General features: G+C 40.9%; 1 protein-coding gene across 5 annotated transcripts in view; it reads left to right on the top strand.

The window, feature by feature from the left end:
- The window catches only part of tle2a (TLE family member 2, transcriptional corepressor a), a 147,812-nt gene that overhangs the window by 42,359 nt on the left and 80,902 nt on the right, over window positions 1-24,551 (top strand). For all 5 annotated transcript variants that reach the window (XM_034179779.1, XM_034179778.1, XM_034179777.1 and 2 more), the window contains exon 2: window positions 16,455-16,618. In XM_034179779.1, coding sequence (XP_034035670.1) covers window positions 16,455-16,618 — 164 coding nt within the window. The remainder of the gene's footprint in view (window positions 1-16,454; window positions 16,619-24,551) is intronic.

Here is a 24,551-nt window from a genome sequence, read left to right as displayed (position 1 = left end):
TGTTTTCTTTACATACTGTTGCTGAGATTTCTGCTCCTCTCATCACTTCAGTGGTTATATACCATCCATATCGCATTCCTTCAGAATTACAGCTGAGTGATGTTGTGATTAGGAGTTAATTAATCATTATTAATGTGGAAAATAATCTCTGATGTGAGCACATCCAGATGTGTTTTTAAGGCAACTAAAAGACTGCTCTAACACAATGTATTTACATACAGTACTGTGAACAACCTACAACAAGTATGTCTGTATAATGGCTCTTTCACACAGAATGAGGCTTGCACTGAACTTCGCTCTGATGCCCATTATTTTCAATACTTTGCGTCATGCAACAGTGCTGTTTAGCAATACAGCAGGTGCAACATGCCACTCTGCACTTTGTGACGAATACTCATGCAACCAATAGAAACAAAGCGTCCAGCCCAACACAGACGACAACAACATGAAGAAGCTGAATTGGTTTGTGTGTTCTTGCCAACTTTTACAATATGTGAGAAACGATGTCAAACATATTACAGTTTTACAGAAATACAGCTGTTTCAGAGTTTATTTGCCATCTTGGATTAATGTGTTTGAGTAACAAACCAGCTGACGTCATACTTCCTTCACTTGGGTTGGCAGTCGCCGTGTTGCATCTCTTAGTATTTACGTGTAATAGACTTTTCATCTGTTTTGGTCCCCTTAGCTAGTGGAATAGCGACCGTTGTCTCTTGTCTCTCCAAAGTACTCGCTCTGATTGAAAATTAGGGGCAGCTCGTTGCTTGCTGTCGCTTACTGTCGCTTGTAGATAATCTGACCGTAGTGTTAAAGTAGTGATTCATGATGAATTTAATCAGTGACATGTCATGAAAATGATGTCATAACAGGCTGCTACCAGGATAGAATTGGCATGTGGTGAGTACCTGTGTGTAGGGCTGTGGGATGTGACTGTACGTATGTATTGTATGGTGATAGCAAAAACGTTTTGTGGTTTCATATTATGCTCGGTTGTTTATTTTGTGGTGTGCATTGTTTTGCAAAATGCTCTGATTTTGCCTGGTGAGAAAACAAGACAAGATGATGGGTTGTTCCAGGAAAAAGAAAAGTTTCCCGAATGGCTTTGCAGAGATGGCTCTGTACTTAAACACTGTAAAACATTCAGAGATTAAACTGTTTTTGATTCCATCACACACTTTATCTCACTCAGTCATTCACTCACACACACACACAGTCCCTTGAGGTGTGTGTGTGTGTGTGTGTGTGTGTGTGGTGTGTGTGTGGGTGTGTGTGTGTGTGTGTGTGTGTGTGTGTGTGTGTGTGTGTGTGTGTGTGTGTGTCGGTGATGGTATCACCATATCAGTTGGAGCTGTTTAAATTTTAGTGTATTTGTATTGTATATTTTTACTTAGTTATGTTTCAAGAAATTCCACTGTTGAAATTGGGGATGGGTATTGATAAGATTTTATCGATATCGATACCATTATCGATTCTGCTTATCGATCCGATTCCTTATTGATTCCCTTATCGATACGTCTTGTGAATTTTGTACTACAAGTAGGCTTTACAGGTTTTCTATGCATTTTATTGAGTCTTAAAGTAAATAAATATGAAATTGGTCACTGTATCCTTGATCTCTGGACATAAATAAAAATAAACAAAATGGTGTTTCAACTTGAAGTTATTAATTTCGACTGGACTCTATCGTTCTAACTTGACTCGTCAGAGAGCCGCGCAGCGTTTGGAGCTGTGTGAACAGAACGGAGGCCGATTCTCGTTTCTTTCTCGCAACAATACAGGAGTCCCAGTTAGCAACTTTAATCCGCACAAAAGTGACTCACAATTTCACATATTCAGGGATGAAAGTGGTGAAAAACAAAAAAAAGCTGAAACCCAAAATTACCCCCAACACTACCTGCACGAAAATGTTTGAATTCTACAAGCTCTGAAATGCAATCTGGGACTATTCCAGACAATAAACTGCAGTGAGTGCATCATCCATTTAGTGAGAAAAAAAACAACTTTCCTTATTCAAATTCATTCTAGTAGTATTCTGCTCTTACTAGGATGCAGCAGTTTTCTACTTTGGCAGATAGTTCTGGAGGAAATCACTGAAGAAATTAACAAATTGAAAATATGGTTTGACCCAAACAAACTGTCGTTAAACTTAAATAAGACAGGGATGAAATGGAGGTGTAAGAGTCACTAGGTGTTCACAGGAAACACTTATTTATTTCTGTATGTATTTATTTATTTATGTTCATTGTTGGTTTTATATTTTCTGTTGTGTTTCTATTCAGGTTATTTTTGCCTCTTTCTCTAAAATTGTATATAATAATCATTAGATTATTAATATATAAACAGAAACAAATTTAAAAAATATTACAATTTGAAAACAAATGCACCCGAACGTGATGACAGCTGCAACTGCTTAATGCTAACTTTTAACATTGAAAATGCCATAGACATGCTAACGTGTTAGCATCGCTCCCGTTTTTAAGTTATAAAATACATCTATCAACTGTTTCAGAAGACCATAACAGGTCAGTTAACATAAAAAGGTAAATAATACTCACAGACGTATGCTCTTTAGGGTTTTAGTGGGGGAAAATTAAGCGAAAGAAAGAATAAACAAAGCAATAGATCGACGCACTGAAGATCGACTGCTTCAGTCTGCGAACCACTACTTCGATTGGTTCAAGGTTCAAAGCAAAGCCGCGCTGCAGAAAAGTTGATTACGGACCCGCTGCAGGGTCTGTAATCAATGTAGAGAAATGATCATTTTCCTGACAAACACCCCCCAAAACAACGGCCACTCTGAACCAATAACAGAATCGTTAAGCAAAAAACATTGATGTCGGTGGATCGAATCATTTCTTAACGATACCGAAAGGAACCGGTTCTTGATACCCATCCCTAGTTGAAATGCAAGTTAAAAACTTAAGTAAACACAGGATATTTCCAAGTAAATTTGTGACATCAATATTTGCTCAAAGATTTGAAATGACAGAAAAAAATAATCACTCTGCTTTTAGAAAATATCATTCCACAGAGATGGCTGTCACTAAAGCGGTGAATGATCTTCTGCTTACAATGGATTCGGACACCACTACGGTTCTGTTGCTGTTAGATCTCAGTGCTGCATTTGATACAGTGGATCATCACATCCTACTTGATAGGCTGGAAAATCATTTTGGGATTACTGGGAGTGCCCTTGCATGGCTGACGTCATACTTGACCAGTTGTTCCAGTGTTTTGTACAGTAACACTACCTCTAACCTTATTGACATGAAATTTGGGGTTCCACAGAGGTCTGTCTTAGGCCCCCTGCTTTTCTCCCTTTATATAGCACCCCTTGGGCACATATTGCGGCGTTTTTGGGGATACCTTCACTGCTATGCAGATGATACTAAGTTTATATGCCGATAACTGCTGGTAATCTCGTTCACATAAAATCCAAAGAAGATTGCCTTGCAGCAGTGAGAAATTGGATGTCTAGAAACTTCCTACTTTTAAACTCTGATAAGACTGAAATGGTGGTTCTTGGTCCAGTGAGACATTGGCATCAATTTGACCAGTTTACATTCAGCCTAGGCTTGTGTGTCATACATCACACTGACAAAGTGTAGAAACCTTGGGGTAATTTTTGATCCTTCGTTGTCTCTTTGGCCTCCATATTAGAAATATTACTAGGACTGCTTTCTTCCACCTGCAAAATATAGCGAAGATTCGTCCTATCCTGTCTATGGCTGATGCTGAGACCCTGATCCATGCGTTCATCTCTTCTAGATTGGACTGCTGCAATGTTCTGTTTTCTGGTTTACTGCAGTCTAGCATTAGGGCTCTCCAATTGGTTCCAAAATGCTGCAGCCAGACTTTTGACATGAAGCAGATAAGTTTCGACCACATTCATGGCTTCCTGTCCCAGTGAGATCAGATTTTAAGGTTCTGCTACTAACCTATAAAATTATTCATGGACTGGCACCTCCCTACCTAGCTGACCTAATTAAACCTTACGTACCGGCCCAGGCTTTACGTTTTCAGGGTGCAGGACTACTTTGTGTCCTAGTGTTGTGAAAGTGTAGTGACACGGACCCACAACAGGGGGCGCAAAATGAACGGCCAATAGATGAGCCAAAAGTAACAATTAATGTTGTGAAACATGCACAACGAAATGCAGACCATCTCAGAAATATAATTACAGTCAAATCACAAAGGTGACGTGTGGGCAGGCTCGAGGATTAGAAGACGTCTGTCCTGAGAAGAGCCGGAACCACACGATTTCCGCTGCACAGAACCTGGTGAATACTGGAGCCGCCAAGTCCGAATTCCCAGGTGATCACCGTACCCGACTGTCGGATCTGGTACGCTGGCGCGAACAAAGGACAGTCAAGTGTGGGTGTGTGTACACCCAGTAACAACAACGGTGGGTAATGCCACCTCCACCTCTCACTCAATATTCAGTAGAGTACCGCAGTGATTCCTCAGAGGAAAAGACTGCCGTCCTGCACTCACTCAGCTTCCACAGAAAAAAGGAACCAGTTACTCCTGCAAAACACTCACAATATACAGATAATTGCCAAAGAACGGCTTGAGGATATTACCTCCAAGGAAGTACGATATCTCGCAACGATGGGTGGAGATGACGTCTGGTCTTTATGGAGTGCGATGATGAAGAATGTGTGACAGCTGTCAGGAATTACTGAGTGACAGCTGTCACTCCCCGGCTGTGTCCGTGGCCGGCAGACGTCCTCTCGTGCCTGAAGCCGCACTTTCAGGCAGGGCGCCTTTGGTGGTGGGCCAGCAGTACATCCTCGCTGGCGGCCCACACAACTCCTAGGGTGAATAAAAGTCTGCGGTCATAAAGCTTTCTCTTATCGTGCCCCTGTTCTGTGGAATGGTCTCCCATGCATCAATAAAACAATCAGATCTGTGGAGACTTTCAGTCCAGACTTAAGATGCACTTCTTTTCCCTTTCATATGACTAGCATACTGGTACAGTTTTGTTTTACGCTTTTTACTCTTTTAATTCATGTTATTAGTAATTGGAGCAGGCCATGGCCTCAACTTTACCTAAATTCTGGGTCTTTTAGTGAAGCTTAAGGCTAGCGGCCGCCGATCACCTTAGTATTTCTCTGTTTTTCTTGTTGTTTAATGCTGGCAAATTATAAAGTATTTTTTGTCTTTCTGATGCCTGATTCTGTTTTTTCTCTGTTTAAGGTTCAGCTCCATCCAAAGATGGGAGTTGTATTTGTTGTTGGCGACCCTCCTGCCCTGTGCACCAACAGCAATTCTTGTATATTCGTCCGTAAATTGTTCTGTGAATTGTTTCTGTAATTTATGTTTGTAGCATGGCCCAAGCAGAGCGTCACGCCTTTGAGTCTGGTCTGCTTGAGGTTTCTTCCTCAGAGGGAGTTTTTCCTTACCACTGTTGCTCTGGGGGTTGGTAAGGTTAGACCTTACCTGTGTGAAGCGCCTTGAGGCAACTCTGTTGTGATTTGCCGCTATATAAAGGAAAATAAATTGAAAATTGAAAAATCAAATATGAATGTGTACCGTTTACTTTTGTAGAAAAAACTTAAAATGTCATAGGAAATGCATAGATTTTTTTTCCATGTGGTCATTACATATAGCCTATAAATTCATTGAAATTATGGAAAAAGTACTTTAACATTTCATCAGGATATGAAATGAGTTATATTGGCCCTACCTATGTGTACATGTGCCTTCAGAGCGCTAATTGTCATGTGAGATGCAGAGAAACCAGTTTGATTCTGAAAATGCAGACGGTGCTATTTTTGTGTAGAGGCCCGGGCATACGTCGATAGCTGAGCGAAAGAAAAAAAAAGTCAGAAATCTTCAAGAAAGAGTAGACAAATGAGCCTGCACTTCTCCCATCACCAAAAAGCCTGCGAGTCCAGAGCGCACAAAAGAACAAAACTAAACCGAAACTAACAAAAGAAAAAACGAAGCGAACGGCAACGTTGACGCTTCAAACAAAATCAAAACGAAACATTCATGATGACATGACTTGACAGCAGGTATCAGACCAAGTGCCAGCCTGTGATCAAGTCTGCAGCCAACGTGCGCTCTCCACAGCACCTGCAGGCGTGAGTTCTGGTTGTCTTGACAACAGGTTTGTCTTCACAAAAACGTGTGCGTAAATGGTTAGAGTTCTTGCCGCTATTGTTTCTGTATGACAACGTTGCTTTTCATCTCACACATGGACAAGTCATGTTCAGCTCTTCAGATCTTTAGTTATTGATCCGTTCAAATATCATCAATGTTCCTAAAAGACGTCGGACTTGGGAGATTGGACGAAATCCAACGGAATGCCAATGTAGGGAACTACGCAAACGATGAGGAAACCCTCAAGACAGAAAAAAAAAAACAAAACAAGACAGGCAAATGAAGTGTCTTCGGGATTCATTCACATTTTTCAGCAGTTTGAAAATAAATTGTGATGAAGCGTCAGCTACAGGAACGAAGATGGATGACAGTTAAACGCTGTCGCTGAAAGCAATTAAGTCAGGTTCTTGTTTCGTTTTGGCTTCGTAGTTTCGTGTGATCGGGGCTTTGGAAAAACCTACGTGCTTAAAAACAAAGCAACAAACAATAGAAAAACAGTTGAAGTATTTGCTGGCGTCATTAGCTCAAAATGATAAATGCAATGTGTGCAAATAACACCACATATACATGAAATCTTGGAATGATTTGAATTTACTCAGAATTTAGAAAATACAGTTGAGGCAAATAAGTATTTGACACACTGTCAATTTTGCAAGTTTCCCACCTACAAAGAATGCAGAGGTCTGTAATTTTTATTGTAGTTATATTTCAATTGTAAGAGATGAAAATCTAAAAATAAAAATTCCAATAAATCCCATTGTATGACTTTAAATAATCATTTGCATTTTATGCCATCACCTACCAACCACCAAGAATATCCTGCTCTCACAGCCCTGTTAGTTTTCTTTAGAAGCCTCTTATTCTGCACTCTTTACCTGTATTAATTGCACCTGTTTGAACTCGTTACCTGTATAAGATACCTGTCCACACACTCAATCAATCACACAGTCGGGGCTGTGAAAACTCAGCGGAATTCCTTGGATTTCGTCATGCTGAGGGGGCTGGAGTTAAGCCCTGGTCCCATCAAGAGCCACGCAGCATGTTTTTTTGGTATGAGAGGAGGTATTCAGCAAACGTGGGAGAATAATGGCTTTGAGAGGGTCTTAGAGGCAGGCTATTCGGCTAACGAGGCTCATCTCTGAGCGTGGCGCTAATTTCAAGAAGTTCAACAGCATGGTGCAGTTTGTGTGCGAGTTACTACAAGGACAAATGAGGATTTTAGAGGCATGTTTGTGGTGAGTACGAGGCTGTAAATGCCCATTATCCGAGTGCCTGGCCTCTACGAAGGACTGGAGAGGCTATTTTTGGACAGGCTCAGCCGTCTTGTGCACACAATTCCACCTGGTTTGCGCTCCGGACGCTGTATATAAAATAGTTATTTTGTAGCGGATTAAGCATTTTCTGTTAGTGCTTGGATCTTGAAAACACCTCTAATCGCTTCTGGAATCACAGAGGACTGTTTCATCTGGACCTTTTTTTCCTCTCTCATGCACTGATGTGGAGAATGGATTTGAAACGGCTTAAAAGGTAATTATTTGGAATATTTTTTTATTGTAGTAGCTTGGTAAAACAGTTGCATGTTCATTCCTGCTATATAATAAGCTGTAAAAGTATGTCTATGATAGATTTAATATCTTGTTAACGGATCAGGACCTCCACTTTGTGTGCGCACTGACTCAATGACTTGCACTCAAAACGAGCATTTACGCAGAACGCCAGCTCACAAAAGAGTGATTTTTGCACTCAGTAATGGATGAACACAAGTTAAAAGTTGGACCTCAGTGTCAAAAGAAATAAAGCCAGTTAGAGTTAGCACAGAGGTGACTGTCCAGGAACGCAGAACGGCCGCACGTGCCCAAAAGAGCATTTTTGCAGACATCGATGGACGAACACAAAGTAAAGTTGGATCACGGTGTCAAATGTGTATTTAAAGGTGCGGAAGAAATAAAGCTAGCGAAGGAGCACAAAGCCGGCTGTCCAGGAACGCAGAATGGCAGCGCATGCAAAAGAGCAATTGTACAGACATTAACGGACGAACACAAAATTAAAAGTTGGGTCACAGTGTCAAAAGAAATAAAGCCAGTGAGAGGAAGTGCAGAGGCGACTGTCCAGGAACGCCTGGTTCGATTCTAGCTTGTCTGGTGCATTTAATGACTCTGGAACATAGGTGAACAGCTGCCTGATGTACAGAGCAGACCCCATACAAATTTTTCCTCACATTTCCCAATTTAATTTCACAACCCTGCACACTCCAACCTATCCACCATGGTAAAGACCAAAGAGCTCTCTAAGGACACCAGGGCCAAAATTGTAGACCTGCACAAGGCTGGGATGGGCTACACGACAATAGGCAAGCAGCCTGGTGAGACGGCAACAACTGTTGGTGTAATTATTAGAAAATGGAACAACCACAAGATGACTGTCAATCTTCCTTGGTCTGGGGCTCAATGAAATTTCAATTTATTTTCATTTATATAGCACCAAGTCACAACAAGGTTGCATCAAGGCGCTTCACACAAGTAAGGTCTAACCTTACCAATCTCCAGAGCAACAGTGGTAAGGAAAAACTCCCTCTGAGGAAGAAACCTCAAGCATACCAGACTCAAAGGGGTGACCCCGTGCTTGGGCCATGCTACAGACACAAATTACAAAACAATTCACAAAACTTACATTCAGGAAATGTTGCCGGTGCACAGGACAGTTTCTGAAACGGATACCACACCCATCTGTGGATGGAGTCGCACCTGAAACGGAGAGAATAGGAAAAAAAGCAGAATCGAGCATAAAAAACAACAAATACTGTATAATTTGCCAGCATTAAACAACAAGAAAAACAGAGAGGTACTAAGGTGATCAAAGCATAGAAACATACTATGCCAGTATGCTAGCCATACGAAAGGGAAAATAAGTGCGTCTTAAGTCTGGACTTGAAGTCTCTACAGAGTCTGACTGCTTTATTGACGCAGGGAGATCATTCCACAGAACAGGGGCACAATAAGCAAAGCTCTGTGACCCACAGATTTTTTTATTCATCCCAGGGACACAAAGTAGTCCTGCACCCTGAGAACACAATGCTCGTGCTGGTACGTAGGGTTTAATTAGTTCAGCTAGGTAGGGAGGTGCCAGTCCATGAACAATTTTACAGGCTAGTAGCAGAACCTTAAAATCTGATCTCATTGGGACAGGAAGCCAGTGAAGAGATGCAAAAATGGGTGTAATGTGGTAAAACTTTGTGCTTCCTCTGGTCATGACCAGAGGAAGATCCAGTGGGATTGAAATGTTGTCACATTAAAGGCAGTAACAAAGGAGTAAGTGTGCAGATATCCTTATGTCACAAATCACTCCTGCCACCTTTCTTCGCCCACTCCCCCCTGTCTGCACTCTCTTCTTCTCCTCGCTACCCCACTCTCCATTAGCTACTTTGGATAGTTGAACCCAAGTATTAAAACTCATCTACCTTCACAACCAGTCTATTCCATTTGGCTCCCTCTCATTCACACACATGCACTCAGTCTTGCTCCTACTGACTTTCATTCCAGTTCTCTCCAGAGCGTATCTCCACAATACATCTCCAGGCTAGTCTCAACCTGCTCTCTACTCTCATGACAGATCACAGTGTCATCTGCAAACATCATAGTCCATGGAGACTTATGTCTGACCTCGTCTGTCAACCTAACCATCAGCATTGCAAACAAGAAAGAGTTCAGAGCCGATCCTTGGTGTAATCCCATCTCCACCTTGAATGCATCTGTCATTCTTACTGTGCATCTCACTGCTGTCACACTGTCCTTGTACATATCTTGTACCACCCTCACATACTTCTCTGACTTCGGCATACAGTACCACAGCTCTTCTCTTATTATCCTATCATAAACTTTCTCTAAATCCACAAACACACAAAGCAACTCCTGGCCTTCTTAAGAGTTCTTCATCATCACTTTTAGAACAAACATTGCACCTGTAGTGCTCTGTTTGGACGTGAGTAGGGCTGCAGCTATTGAATGTTTTTGGAATCGAGTATTCTATCGATTATTTTATCGATTAATCGAGTAATTGGATAAAAAAGTACTTTTGTATTTTTAAACAATATCAGTCGTGGCAGGGCTTTCCCTAAGCAATGGCACAATGTCGCTGTGCTATCATGCAGATTTTTAAGTTTAGGATGTTCCCTCTCTCTCTGTTTTCCCAGGTAATTATTTATTTTTTCACATTATTAAGAGTTTTGGAGCTTTGCCAAACCATAAGCCCAGGCGCTCTGTGAACTCTTCAGTCTGCGGACAGGATATTCTTTTTTTTTTTTTCTTATTGCACATTTCATTTGCACTTTTTATTATTGTGATTTATTCAGTGCTTAGTGTATATTTCTACATGCCGTACAGAGTGAGTGCAGCTCAAACCGAAGTCAAATTCCTTGTTTTTTGTGGATACTTGGCGAATAACAAAGCCTTTGAAAAAACGGCTATGGAGTGCAACATTTCCACAACAGCCGCACTGATAAATGAACTTTACAGCCTGTTGATAAAACTCTTATCAGATCTCAATATAGGCATTATTTTAAATACTTAAACATGATTAATTTAAAGTGCGCTTCCTTTCGCTTCATCTGCGGAGGTGGAGAGCAGCCAGTGGAGCAAATCACGTTTTAAAAAATATATATAAACACACTGCTTCACTTTAAATGCATAATAAGTCCATTTCAGATGATCAGCACAGACTCTTTCTCTTAAAAGGCTTTATTTTACTTAGCATGTGGCTTTGTAAACTTGTAGCATCTCCTGCTACATTAATTAGCGCTTACATTAGTTATGGGCATGCTCTACGGTCTTCTTCGCAGTTTTTTGTGGGAGCATTACAGTGCCACCTACAGGCCTGGCATATGTACTACAGGTTTAACAAAGCTTTGAGGCAAAGAATTTGCCTCCAACATTTTTTGTAATCAAATTATTCGAATTACTCGATTAATCGTTTCAACCCTAGATGTGAGCAGCCTTTTCTCTCTCTGATTTTATTCATTCATCAGCTCCTCAAAATATTTCCTCCACCTTCTTTATATACTATCCTTTTCTGTCAGACATTACCATCTGCATCCTTTATCACTTTAACCTGCTGCACATCCGTCTTAGTCCCTTTGATCAATCGGTACAAGTCCTTTTTTCCTCCTTTCGTGTTTAATGTCTTGTACAGCTCAGTATATGCCTTTTGCTTAGCCTTTGTCGCTTCTCTTTTCACCTTACACTGGATTTCTTTGTACTCCTGTCTATTTTCTGCATCTCTCTGACTATCCATATTCTTTTTTGCCAACTACTTTCTCCTTATAGAAAGCAGTTGTATCTGTCCAGCTGAAAAACAAGCTCGCTCACATCCATAAAACAGCCATGAAAGTTGTAGGGCTAAAAGATTACCTGCCTATTCAAGCCTTATATGAAGAGGCAGTGGTAGGAAGAGGGAAAATTATTTCAAAGGACCCAGAGCATCCTCTTCACAGCGAGTATGTCCTGCTGCCTTTGGGACGGAGACTGAGGGTGCTATAGTGTAGGACTAACAGATTCAAGTTGTCTTTTCTCCCGTCTTCTATTAAACTGCTGAACTCTAGATCTTCATGTACAGCAGATTCTCTGCACAGCACTTAATCTGCAGTTTACTAACTCTGTGGCCAAATGTGTGTTGTTTGTATTTGTTTTATTGTTTTCTGTATGTTTTTAAGCAACATGTAGCACTGTGCCCAGGACAAATTTCCCTTTGGGGACAGTCAAGTTTTTTTCTGTTCTATTCTGTACCTTCCTGAACATCTTCGTTCCAACACCAAGTCTACTGGTCTTTCTTCCACTGACAGTCATCTCACCTGGCACTTTCCTAGGTGTCTTCCTCACGACATCTGTGGTCCTTTTCCAATTTTCCAAAATCACTTCGCCTCCATTTAGTGCCCTTCACATCTCCCTGGATTTCACACAAGGTTTCCTCTTTTAGCCTCCACCATCTAATCCTTGGTTGAGCTCTCACTCTTTAACTCTTCTCCCTACAAACCACCACTCGATGCTGTCTAGCTACACTCTTTCCTGTCACCACTTTGCAGTCTCGAGTTTCTTTTAGGTTGTATTGCCAACAAAGAATGTAGTCCACCTCTGGACAGTACACCTTCCTCCACTCTTATATATGTCACCCTGTGTTCCTCCTTTTTCCAAAACTAAATATTGACCACTGTCATTTCCATCATTTGTGCAAAATCTACTACCAGGTGCCCTTCCACACTCCTCTCCTTAACACCATACTTAACCATTACTTCCTCATCACCTCTGCTCCCTTCACCAACGTGCCTATTGAAGTCTCTCATGCTTGTGTACACTCACCACCTCATCTAACGTAGGGCTGAAACGATTACTCGAATAACTCGAATAATTCGATTACAAAAAATGATCGAGGCAAATTCTGTGCCTCAAAGCTTCGTTTAAATGTTGTAGTACATATGCCAGGCCTGTGTGTGGTGCTGTAATGTCTCCAGAAAAACAACAGAAGAAGACTAGAGCATGCGCTCAGGCCGTGTAACAGCTAATAATTTAGCCCTTAAAGCTACTGCTTTCCAATGCCACACAGAGTAAAATAAAGCCTTTTAAGAGAAAGAGGTTCCACACTTATCATCTGAAATAGACTTACTGTGCATTTAAAGTGAAGCAGTGTGTTTGTCTATTATTAAAAAACACACGGTCTGCTCGACATGGTGAGTGACTGTTGACCCGACGGCCGGGTACCCACAGTCGAAGCCGGCTGCTGTTCAGACTCGCACTAAGTGTTTCGCTTTTTCTGGGCAACACACAGTGCTTCACAAACACGGTAACTGAAAACAAAAAACAAAAGTAACTGCGATGCAAAAAAAAAAAAAAAAAAAAACAGTAACTGCGAGGCTGCATGTTCAACCTCTTGCTGAAATTCTTCTGCTGAATCACAGAGAAACAAGGATAAAAATTTAAAAAAAATCACGTAGGGATGCAGTCCACCAACCTTAAAAAAAAATCTCAAAATGGTTACATTTTACAAGTTGGGGAAAAAACAGAACAGAAAGCCACATCCCATCTCCATTTCAGCAAAACATTTTGGCACAGGGACATTGTGCCATTGCTTAGGGAGAGTCCTGGACTATTAATGTTGTTTAAAAACGTACTTTTTATCCAATTACTCGATTAATCGCCAGAATAATCGATAGAATACTCGATTACAAAAATAATCGATAGCTGCAGCACTAATCTAACTCACTCCAGGACTCGTCTTTCTCCTTCATCTCACAACCTACCTGTGGGACATATGCACTGATGATGTTCATTATTGCCCCTTCAATTTCCAACTTCATACTTTAACCTTGTCAGACACTCACTTATCCTCCAACACTTGCTTATCCTTAATATGGCCCCAACATCATTTCTCCTACCATCCACACCATGTTACAACAACTTGAAACCACCTCCTGGCCTTAATTCCCTTCCAGTTGGCATCTTGTATGCACAATATGTTTACCTACTCTCTCCCTTTACCTGTCATACTACCACCATTCAAAATCCAGACTCACTTCCACCCTTCTGGTTTTCCTCCTCTCCTGCTGTCTCTGGACATGTTGTCCTCCTGCCCAGCAGTAACCCAATGTCCACCAGCACCCTGTTGGGCAACAGCATGGGTGGCAGTCACTGGTAACCTGGGCCTCGACTGATCCTGTATGGAATTTCGATTTCTGACCTAGATTAGATGAAGTAAATTCTTTCTTACCCAGGTGGCCAATTAGGTCAGAGTTTATTTCTGATTCCTGTAACATGAATCAAATGAAAGTCTGTGAACCTCCCATGGATGGGATGCTGGCCAGTACCCATTTACAGCTGGGCAAACATTGTCTTTCCAAGGACATTAGCACGTGGATTCATAAAACATCACAAGGTTTATGCTGTTGAATTTTGAAATGGCTGGAATACTCAGTCGTGTCATCCTCCCTGCAGCTCCATGTTGTAAAGGCATCCTGTTTCAGTCTGCTTTTGTGTGTGTTAAAGTTTAATTTTGGGCAGTTGGACGTCATGTATATGAAAGATGGATATTCGGCATAGTTCATAAGTGACACAGATCAAGATTTAACAAATGACAGCCATTACAGTTTCACAATACGGATGTGCTCTCAACAGCTCCTGCTTGACCTGTAATAAAAACTAAATTTGTTCTCCATATGCACAAAAATATGGCTGCTTCCTATTAGATATACTTCAACACCATTTGCATCAGGTTATGTGGCTTAATATAAAACAATATCTTTTTGTCTTTACTAATTAAGAAATGTAAGCTTTATCACTCACTCACTCACTCACACACACACACACACACACACACACACACACACACCACACACACACACACACACACACACACACACCAACACACAAAGGAATACATTTTCCAATACTAAATAAACACCTCTTTTGTATTTTGCTAAATATTGTGTAATATGAGATCCTTTTGTCACCCGTGGTTTTACACAAGCTCTGGGAGTGTGCCTTGGTGCCATGTGCAGACCCACCTTTGGTCCTGGATGGCAAGCAGACAGGCACCAATCCAATCCAGTTTATTTATAGAGCACATTTAAAAACAACAAAGTTGACCAAAGTGCTGTACAATGACATAAAATAAATAAATCAATAAATCAATAAATAGATTGGCAACAGTAAAAGTTTTTAAAAACAATAAAATCATCAACCCTCTAGTCAAAAGCCAAAGAAAACAAGTATGTTTTAAGACGAGATTTAAAAACTAGAGGTGACTCCGCCTGTCTGATACAGAGAGGCAGGTCATTCCACAATCTGGGCCCAACAACAGAAAAAGCTCTATCACCTCTACGTTTGAGCTTTGTCTGAGGAACTACAAGCAAAGCTTGATCTTGTGACCTAAGAGAATGTGGTGAGGAATAAGACACCAGGATCCAGGAAGCCATTGAAGGCCTGGATCTTCTGTTGATCCAGGGCAATTGCAAAGCCACACACTTTGAGCTAATTGCATGGAAAAAATGCCAGAATGCATACACTCACTTGCTGTGAATCCACTATTCGCACATGGGCTCAGTTTGACAGTATACAGACTTTGTACTCGAAAGGTGGCAGTTTAAATTCTGTTTAATGTCTTTCTTGCTTACAGCTGGTCTGGGTAATGTCTACTCAAGTTCAGGGTTGCTTTGTGTTTGTAAAAGTAGATGTGCACAAGAAAATGAGGTACATTCAAATAAATCTTTCAAGGAAGGGCGGAGCTATACAAGAACCATAGTTTGGGGGTGGGTGAGGATATAGATTTGGATTTTTTTTATCCATCGCCAGTTTACTGTGGCACGAATTTGCTGGATTTCATTGAATGGAATTATGTAGCGTTTGGATATTTGTAGGGCTTTCTTTCTGTCTGTCTGTGATCTTGCTGTTTTTGGAATTTAATCTAAATATATCTACTACTTCCTTTTTGTTTTCTTTTTAAAAATACCTTCCATCAGAGGAAAGATTATCCAAAACAATAATGAAAATTTTTGACCTTAGTATTGCACCTCTTCTGACAATTTTATCCTCATAATGAACTAAGAAAATCATATAAAAGCCTTCGGGTATGAAAATTGTTCATTTGTCACTAAACCTCACCTTTATATCATATTTGACCATCGGCTATCACAGAAGCAGCCATCTCTGGCCATGTCAGCAAATGCACCCTTCTAGTTTGACAGAGAGACAAAGCTGTCAGACAAACGGACAGCCTCTACCACCCTCTAGTCCAATTCTCAGCTGCCTTTGTCTGCCTGTCCTGCAGCATTACTTCTCTAGTTGTACTCTCCTAATTGTGCTGAACCCTGCAGAGAAGGAAGACTAAGCACAGGGGTGGGGAAGGATTCTCAGCCAAGACGGGGACGTGTTCCCCCCCCCCCCTTTTCTAACCCCTGCTGTTCTATTTAATTCTGTATTTCCTCATTTTACTCAGACTTGTAATTAAAGTATGTTCATTTGGATCAGACACTCAGGTAGTCTCCACCCTCTTCTTTGTCTGGCAAAAGACCGCGCCAACAGTACTTGGGTATGCATGTACTTGCACAGATCTGCTGTGTAAGTGTTTTTGATGGTTTGTAATGTTTTGTGTACACCAAAAGACTGATAAGTCGTTAGTTTAAATGCTCACTGTCCAGGTGGGGTTGTTCCTTTGCCAAATAATATTAGTCATGTACAAAAAAATTGACTGTTCTTATTTCATAATAAAGTTCTGAAATTCTTAACTTTTGATGGCTGAAATGTGTTCATGAATATTCAAAACGTCATATACAGATCTTTAAAGTGAGCCATCTGTTGTCTCGTCAGGCACCTCTGCAGCCGCCTCCAGGGCCCTCGGCCTCAGTCGTGGCAGCTGCCGCAGCGGCAGCGGCAGCAGCATCGGGGACATCTCAGTCGCTGAAGCTAACCTACTCAGAAACACTGGACCGTATCAAGGAGGAATTCCAGTTCCTTCAAACCCAGTACCACAGGTGGGTGTCTATCTTTTTTTTTTTTTTAAATATGCTCCTCCCCAAAGTCCTCAGTTGTTCCAGGTCATGCTTGTTTGTAGATGTTTGTTTATGCTTTACATGGTAAAAAGGTTTCTTTTCAGCACTGTAGCCAGGCTGACAAAGAGTCAGAGCTCTATTGGGCTGAGTATTCCATTAACTTTAACTAGTAATGACTTCATGACTTTCTTTGCTAACAAAATTTTATCTATTAGAGAAAAAATTACTCATAACCATCCCAAAGACGTATCGTTATCTTTGGCTGCTTTCAGTGATGCCGGTATTTGGTTAGACTCTTTCTCTCAGATTGTTTTGTCTGAGTTATTTTCATTAGTTACTTCATCCAAACCATCAACATGTCTATTAGACCCCATTCCTACCAGGCTGCTCAAGGAAGCCCTACCATTATTTAATGCTTCGATCTTAAATATGATCAATCTATCTTTGTTAGTTGGCTATGTACCACAGGCTTTTAAGGTGGCAGTAATTAAACCATTACTTAAAAGCCATCACTTGACCCAGCTATCTTAGCTAATTATAGGCCAATCTCCAACCTTCCTTTTCTCTCAAAAATTCTTGAAAGGGTAGTTGTAAAACAGCTAACTGATCATCTGCAGAGGAATGGTCTATTTGAAGAGTTTCAGTCAGGTTTTAGAATTCATCATAGCACAGAAACAGCATTAGTGAAGGTTACAAATGATCTTCTTATGGCCTCGGACAGTGGACTCATCTCTGTGCTTGTTCTGTTAGACCTCAGTGCTGCTTTTGATACTGTTGACCATAAAATTTTATTACAGAGATTAGAGCATGCCATAGGTATTAAAGGCACTGCGCTGCGGTGGTTTGAATCATATTTGTCTAATAGATTACAATTTGTTCATGTAAATGGGGAATCTTCTTCACAGACTAAAGTTAATTATGGAGTTCCACAAGGTTCTGTGCTAGGACCAATTTTATTCACTTTATACATGCTTCCCTTAGGCAGTATTATTAGACGGTATTGCTTAAATTTTCATTGTTACGCAGATGATACCCAGCTTTATCTATCCATGAAGCCAGAGGACACACACCAATTAGCTAAACTGCAGGATTGTCTTACAGACATAAAGACATGGATGACCTCTAATTTCCTGCTTTTAAACTCAGATAAAACTGGTTATTGTACTTGGCCCCACAAATCTTAGAAACATGGTGTCTAACCAGATCCTTACTTTGGATGGCATTACCCTGACCTCTAGTAATACTGTGAGAAATCTTGGAGTCATTTTTGATCAGGATATGTCATTCAAAGCGCATATTAAACAAATATGTAGGACTGCTTTTTTGCAGTTACGCAATATCTCTAAAATTAGAAAGGTCTTGTCTCAGAGTGATGCTGAAAAACTAATTCATGCATGTATTTCTTCTAGGCTGGACTATTGTAATTCATTATTATCAGGTTGTCCTAAAAGTCCTCTAAAAAGCCTTCAGTTAATTCAAAATGCTGCAGCTAGAGTACTAACGGGGACTAGAATGAGAGAGCATATCTCACCCATATTGGCCTCTCTTCATTGGCTTCCTGTTAATTCTAGAATAGAATTTAAAATTCTTCTTCTTACTTATAAGGTTTTGAATAATCAGGTCCCATCTTATCTTAGGGACCTCGTAGTACCATATCACCCCAATAGAGCGCTTCGCTCTCAGACTGCAGGCTTACTTGTAGTTTCTAGGGTTTGTAAGAGTAGAATGGGAGGCAGAGCCTTCAGCTTTCAGGCTCCTCTCCTGTGGAACCAGCTCCCAATTCAGATCAGGAGACAGACACCCTCTCTACTTTTAAGATTAGGCTTAAAACTTTCCTTTTGCTAAAGCTTATAGTTAGGGCTGGATCAGGTGACCCTGAACCATCCCTTAGTTATGCTGCTATAGACGTAGACTGCTGGGGGGTTCCCATGATGCACTGTTTCTTTCTCTTTTTGCTCTGTATGCACCACTCTGCATTTAATCATTAGTGATCGATCTCTGCTCCCCTCCACAGCATGTCTTTTTCCTGGTTCTCTCCCTCAGCCCCAACCAGTCCCAGCAGAAGACTGCCCCTCCCTGAGCCTGGTTCTGCTGGAGGTTTCTTCCTGTTAAAGGGAGTTTTTCCTTCCCACTGTAGCCAAGTGCTTGCTCACAGGGGGTCGTTTTGACCGTTGGGGTTTTACATAATTATTGTATGGCCTTGCCTTACAATATAAAGCGCCTTGGGGCAACTGTTTGTTGTGATTTGGCGCTATATAAAAAAAATTGAATTGAATTGAATTGAAAAAGTAAGTTCCTTTGGCAGCTCCCTTGTTTGCACCACAGCAAATCCCACGTGGCTCTGCATGTTGAATTGGCACAAATTTTGCACCGAATGCCCTTTCTGAGGCAGCTCCACGTGAGATGGAGAAATGTTGCAGCGGTGGGGTTTGAACTGGGAACCTTCCACACTGAAACCAAGTGCACTAACCACTTGTGCACCACCTCCGCCTAGCTTATGTTTTACATGGTGTTTGCATTTGTTTTTGTTCTGTCTGATGCAAATTTCAACAGAACTGTATTGGACTGTGTGTCTGTGTGCTGCTGGATTAGCAGGAATGTGCCTGGAATGCTTTTGAATGTGGGATTTGGGCTTCTCTTACCCTGTCTTTGTGCTGGCACACCTTCACAGGATCTCCATCCTTCATGCTCCTCCTATCATCCTGCTTTGATTTATCCAGACAGAAACGCTCCTCCCTTCTGCCCTACTTCAAACTTCTGTTTGCCCCCCACCCTTGTCCACAGCACCTCTAAACCCTGTGTTTACTTGCTTCCCATGTGCACCCAAACTCATTGGTGTGTTTCTGGATGTATGTTTTTGTACATGTTCTTTCTACTGTCTTTGTCACAAACTCAAAAAAAAAAACAAAAACAACAAAAACAACATAGAACTGTTTTAGCACAGTTGAATCCACATATACTGGTAGATCTTTGTGTGGACCAGAAACCATGCCACATCTTTATATGCACACATGGTAAATTAAGTGACATTAAGAAGACATACACTTGAGGTGCACTGATACTTGCATGACTTTGATTCACGCACTTGGACGACCTGTTTCATGCAGGAGAGTAAACTTGTCTTTAACGGGTGTAGACTGAAGGTGAGATGGGCGCCAGCACGTGCAGTTGTGCAAAGAGAATTTTGAAATGTTCAAAAAATCCTTCATGCGTAAATGTCATGCTACGTGACGTGATCTGCTCGCCAACACGACGTGCAGTTTGTCAAGTGAGTAAAGAAGTGAACAGAGCGAGTGGTTGCGTCAGCTGATCGCATCACAGTGCAGCTTGTCTGAAGGGTTATAAGCAGATGTTAAATCAATCATAAACATACTTTAACAGCTGCACACAAGAAGGAAGGAACATGCAACTGTTTTACCAAGCCATGACCATGTAAACATGACAAATAATTACCTTTTTAGACTGCTCCAAATGCTTTGGGGGACATTTATGGGACATTCTTTTTTCAAAAATCCATATTACCAGCTGGCATCGGTGTTGTCTTGTAGACCATGTGCAATCACAGGACTTAGGTTGGGAAAATTAATCACACTGAATCAATCAACTGAATTTACCCCAGGTGGACTCCAATTAAGCTGTTGTAACATCTCAAGGATGAACTTTGGAAACAGGATGCACTTGAGCTTTTCAGCTTCCTGGCGAAGGCTGTGAACACTTAATCTACATGTGATTTCTTAGGGTTTTTTTTTTTAATAAATTTGCAAAAAAAAAAAAAAACTTTTTTCACATTGTCATTATGTATAGAATTGTGAGGGAAAAATGAATTTCATCCATTTAGAATAAGGCTGTAACGTAAAATGTGGACACAGTTAAACCCAGATCACTGCCGATTACAAGTAGCATTGAATGCAGCACCAAGTGCTCACGGTACTGTCTGCATATACACTAATGTCTGTGGTTATAACAAGTTACAAATCTAAAATAAGTCAGTTAACAAATACCCCAAACATCCTATGTGCAAAGCTCCACATTGCTCTTCTTTTTTTCTTCAAGATGCAGTAACGAAATATCAACCAAAGCAGTCTGTAAAATATGCATATCATCTCTTGTTCACACAATTTACAATCTGATTAATCACACACATGGATCACAAAGGGTCACAGTTCAAATTTTTGTGATTTGTCATAACATTTTGCCATGCCATTATGAGCATCCGTTGCACAATTACATGCCCCAGTTGGGTATCTGAATCCCCCCCCCCATCACTATAGTAACCAACCTGGTGCCAGAAATCAGCAATGGGAGACTGGTGTTACAGTGTATACACAAAAGCTTGCTGTTTCAGCAGGTGTGAGCTTGTAAGTTGGAAGAGCAGGTTTGCTGTCATAGACTTTTGAATTCAGCGTAAAATTTATGTTTTCATTGTGACATAATTTCAGACACTACCAACTACTTTTGGCACATTAAAGTTCAGTGTGTGGATTTAAATGATGCTTTGTGCATTAGTAGCCAATGCTTTGCTGTGCATAGTTGACTAGTCCTCACTAGGCAGTCCAGTCATGCACACCAGCTTTTCTTCAGGCATACGATATGGGTCATAAAAACCACCATTATGTCATAACAAGTGGAGCTTGCCCTTTGACGTCTGAGGACACACACTTAACATTTTCCATGACACTGCTTCTTGGAAACTCCTGGATGCTAGTTTCCTAAAATCAAAATGGGTCCACCACTAATTACCTCTGCCAGCAAAGTTTGAGGAGGTTATGTCATCGCCCCATTTGCTTGTCTGTTTGTGAACAGCCTGGAGACCACAGTTTAAGAACTGATTCAGTTTGCAAGGTGCAGCTCAAAGGGCAAAGTCAGGAAAAACCTTGGAAATCTTGAAAAATCCCTATCTTTAACATTGAACAAATTTTCACAAATTCATAACATGTCAAAAAAGATCAAATCTATTGGTTTTCAAACTGAGAGACCCTGCAGCGGGTCTGTAATTGCAGCTTGAAGCAATGAAGCAGTGCTCCAACCCACTGCTTCGTTGTTCATTGCTTTGCCCCTTTTCAGAACTGACAAGTCCGCTTCTTAACCCCCCCTCAAAGCCATTTAAAAATGTCGATCGTGATTCACTTTTGTGTGGATTAAAGTCACTAACTGGGACTCTTGTCTTGTTACGAGCAAGAAACGAGAATCGTCCTCCGTTCCGTTTGTACCGCTCCAGATGCTGCACCACTCTCTGCCAGTCAAAGTTGAGTCCGGGGTTGAGAAATTGAGTAACTTCAAAGCGAATCACTGTTTTAAATCAAATGACACCTCTTTCCAAACGTTGTAACAGACAAAAACTACAACAGACTAAAATGTTTTTTTTTTCCTCCCAAAATGAGACGTCCTGCATTCTTTATGAATTACATTGATGTTGACATGCAGTACAGCCAGTTGCACGAGCTCAGCTCAGAGGTATGGAGTGACATTTTTGCCATTAATGTCTGAAAGGAAATGCTTTTGAGAAAAACTACAGCTTTTGTTTAATTTTATTTATGTCTAGAGATCAAAGATCCAGTGACCCGTTTCATATTTATTTACTTTGACTCAATAAAATGTTATTGACATAGAAAACCTGTAAAGCCTACTTTTAGTACACAGAAAATTCACAGAAGGTATTGATAAGGGAATCAATAAGGAATAAGATCAATAAGCAGAATTGATAATGTCATCTATCGATAAAATCTTAGCAATACCCATCGCTAATATGTGTTAGTTATGCCAAAGACATTTAAAAACACACAGATGTTTAAATGCGCCTTGTATGGCAGCACCCTGACATTGGGGTGAATGTGAGGCGTTATTTGTAAATTGCTTTGAGCGTCTGACTCAGATGTTTTTTAAAAATGTTTAAAATATGACAAAAGGTAAAAATAGAAGAATAGAAAGTTCTTTAAAAACATGTTTAAAATGTTTACAGAGGCTTTAAAATGTGTAAATACAGACAGTTCCTTAAAAACGCACAAATACTTTTAAAATGTGTTTAAGATGCGTAAAAGAATGAAAAGAAATACACGAAGGTGTTGAAATTTTGTGCATGTGTGTTGTTGGGGGGGGGGGGGGCACAGCTGTTCATTTGTTCTCTGAGGGGGAGCTCACTCTCCCACATTTTGAAAACCCCTGATCTCATTTCTTTCATATTTGAGAGGATTATGTAGGATGGTATCCTTTATCGACTGATAAAGTTTGATCTGGATCTGATCCACAGATTAGCATTTAAATTTAACATTAAAAACCCCATTTAATGTATATTTTACATTATATCTTAATCTAACATGCCCCAATCACTCTCATATTTGAAAGTGAGATGCAGACTGCCACTCACTCTCGCCTGACAAAGTTTGATCCAGATCTGATCCGGATTGTAGAGTTTGTGGACATTGTAATTTAATATTGAAAAGCCCATTTGATGTACATTTTTCATTATATCTCAATCAAAAGTGCCTCAATCACTCTAATATGCGTCAGTAAGGTACAAAATGGCACTCTCAATGAATACACAAAGTTTGATCTGCATCTGATCCGTATTGTGGATTTAGCGGATATTTGCTTCCTTTTAACACTGAAAAGCCCTTTTGATCTATATTTTTTATGTTTTAGTTTATGAAAAGCCACTTCTAACAGGACTTTGGCCTTGAAAATTTTTTCCAAGGTAAAAATATGTGGAATTGGAAACTAGTGTTGGCGGAGGTTTGCGCTCTACATGCACGATGCTTTAGTTTTATTTTTGTCATGCAGGCAGAGTTTTCAGCAGGATTAGCAGTGACCTTGTTGAGGGGAGCAGCAGGTGGGTCAGTTCACAGGTCCACACCTGATTAAAGTCTACTCTTGGAGTTAGTTGAGCCCTCCTCACACAGCACAACACCACCAAAACAGACACGCATTCAGATACACTCACTTTGAGATGCATGAGATTAACATACGGTTGCACACGCGCATGGGCTTCCCCAGAACTGTGCACACAAATAGATGTTGTCTAGAAATAGCAGGGCTTAGTTGTGTATTTTGGCTGCAGAGAAGGTGTCTGGATTGTGATAGATGTTGGATTAGATGGCAGGAAAGATGGCGCATGAGGATTAGCGCTAAAGAGCATGTGTGGGCGGTTGGTGGGTGGCACGGTGCATTTCTAAATTTGCATGTGGCTTGTTGGTGTTGAGGCTGTCAGTTTTTTAACGCTGTGTGGTTTGTATGGGGGATGGTAATTACTGGGAAGACTAAATAAAGAGAAGGGTAGATTAATTAAAGGGTCACTGGATGGTCATCCACTCTGATTTGGCGTTAGCTATCTGAACAGGCTGTAATCAGCAGACTGGGGGAGATGGGAGGAGGTGCTGACACAGAGCTCTCATTACTGTGAATTCTCTCTCTCTCTGCAAACTCTTGCTCACACACAAGTTGCTTGTGGCGGATGCAGACATGCCTACTGTATGACTGATATATGCCTGTGCGTGTGTGTGGTCTCCAGAGTAAGACAGGCTCTCCACTTACCACTAACATGCTGCCACTCAGCACTTGAGAGCTGCACACTCATTTCTACCAAATGGTGATTGCCACACACACACAGATGTATAATGTATGTCACATGATCACCACAATAGATTTTGGAACACACCCTGACACATCTTTTTTTCATGATGCACCTCAATACATTTGTCTCCTCGATGTTTATCCTAATTAGGTGGCAGTGTGTTGGGAAGCTTACAAAAACGGCACCATGGATACAACACAAATTCATGAGAGATGGCACTAGTGCCCAAAGATCAGGTTTTTAATAATTTAATTAGCCCCCCCCCCAAAAAAAATGCTTGAGTGCCTTGCGTTTTGCGCAAGCTTGGCTGTGATTGGCCCAGCTTGCAGAGGTGTGCTGTAGCATGGT

This window comes from Thalassophryne amazonica, chromosome 10 (genome assembly GCF_902500255.1).
Source record: "Thalassophryne amazonica chromosome 10, fThaAma1.1, whole genome shotgun sequence".
Taxonomy (NCBI): domain Eukaryota; kingdom Metazoa; phylum Chordata; class Actinopteri; order Batrachoidiformes; family Batrachoididae; genus Thalassophryne; species Thalassophryne amazonica.
This window is presented reverse-complemented; position numbering and strand designations above follow the sequence as displayed.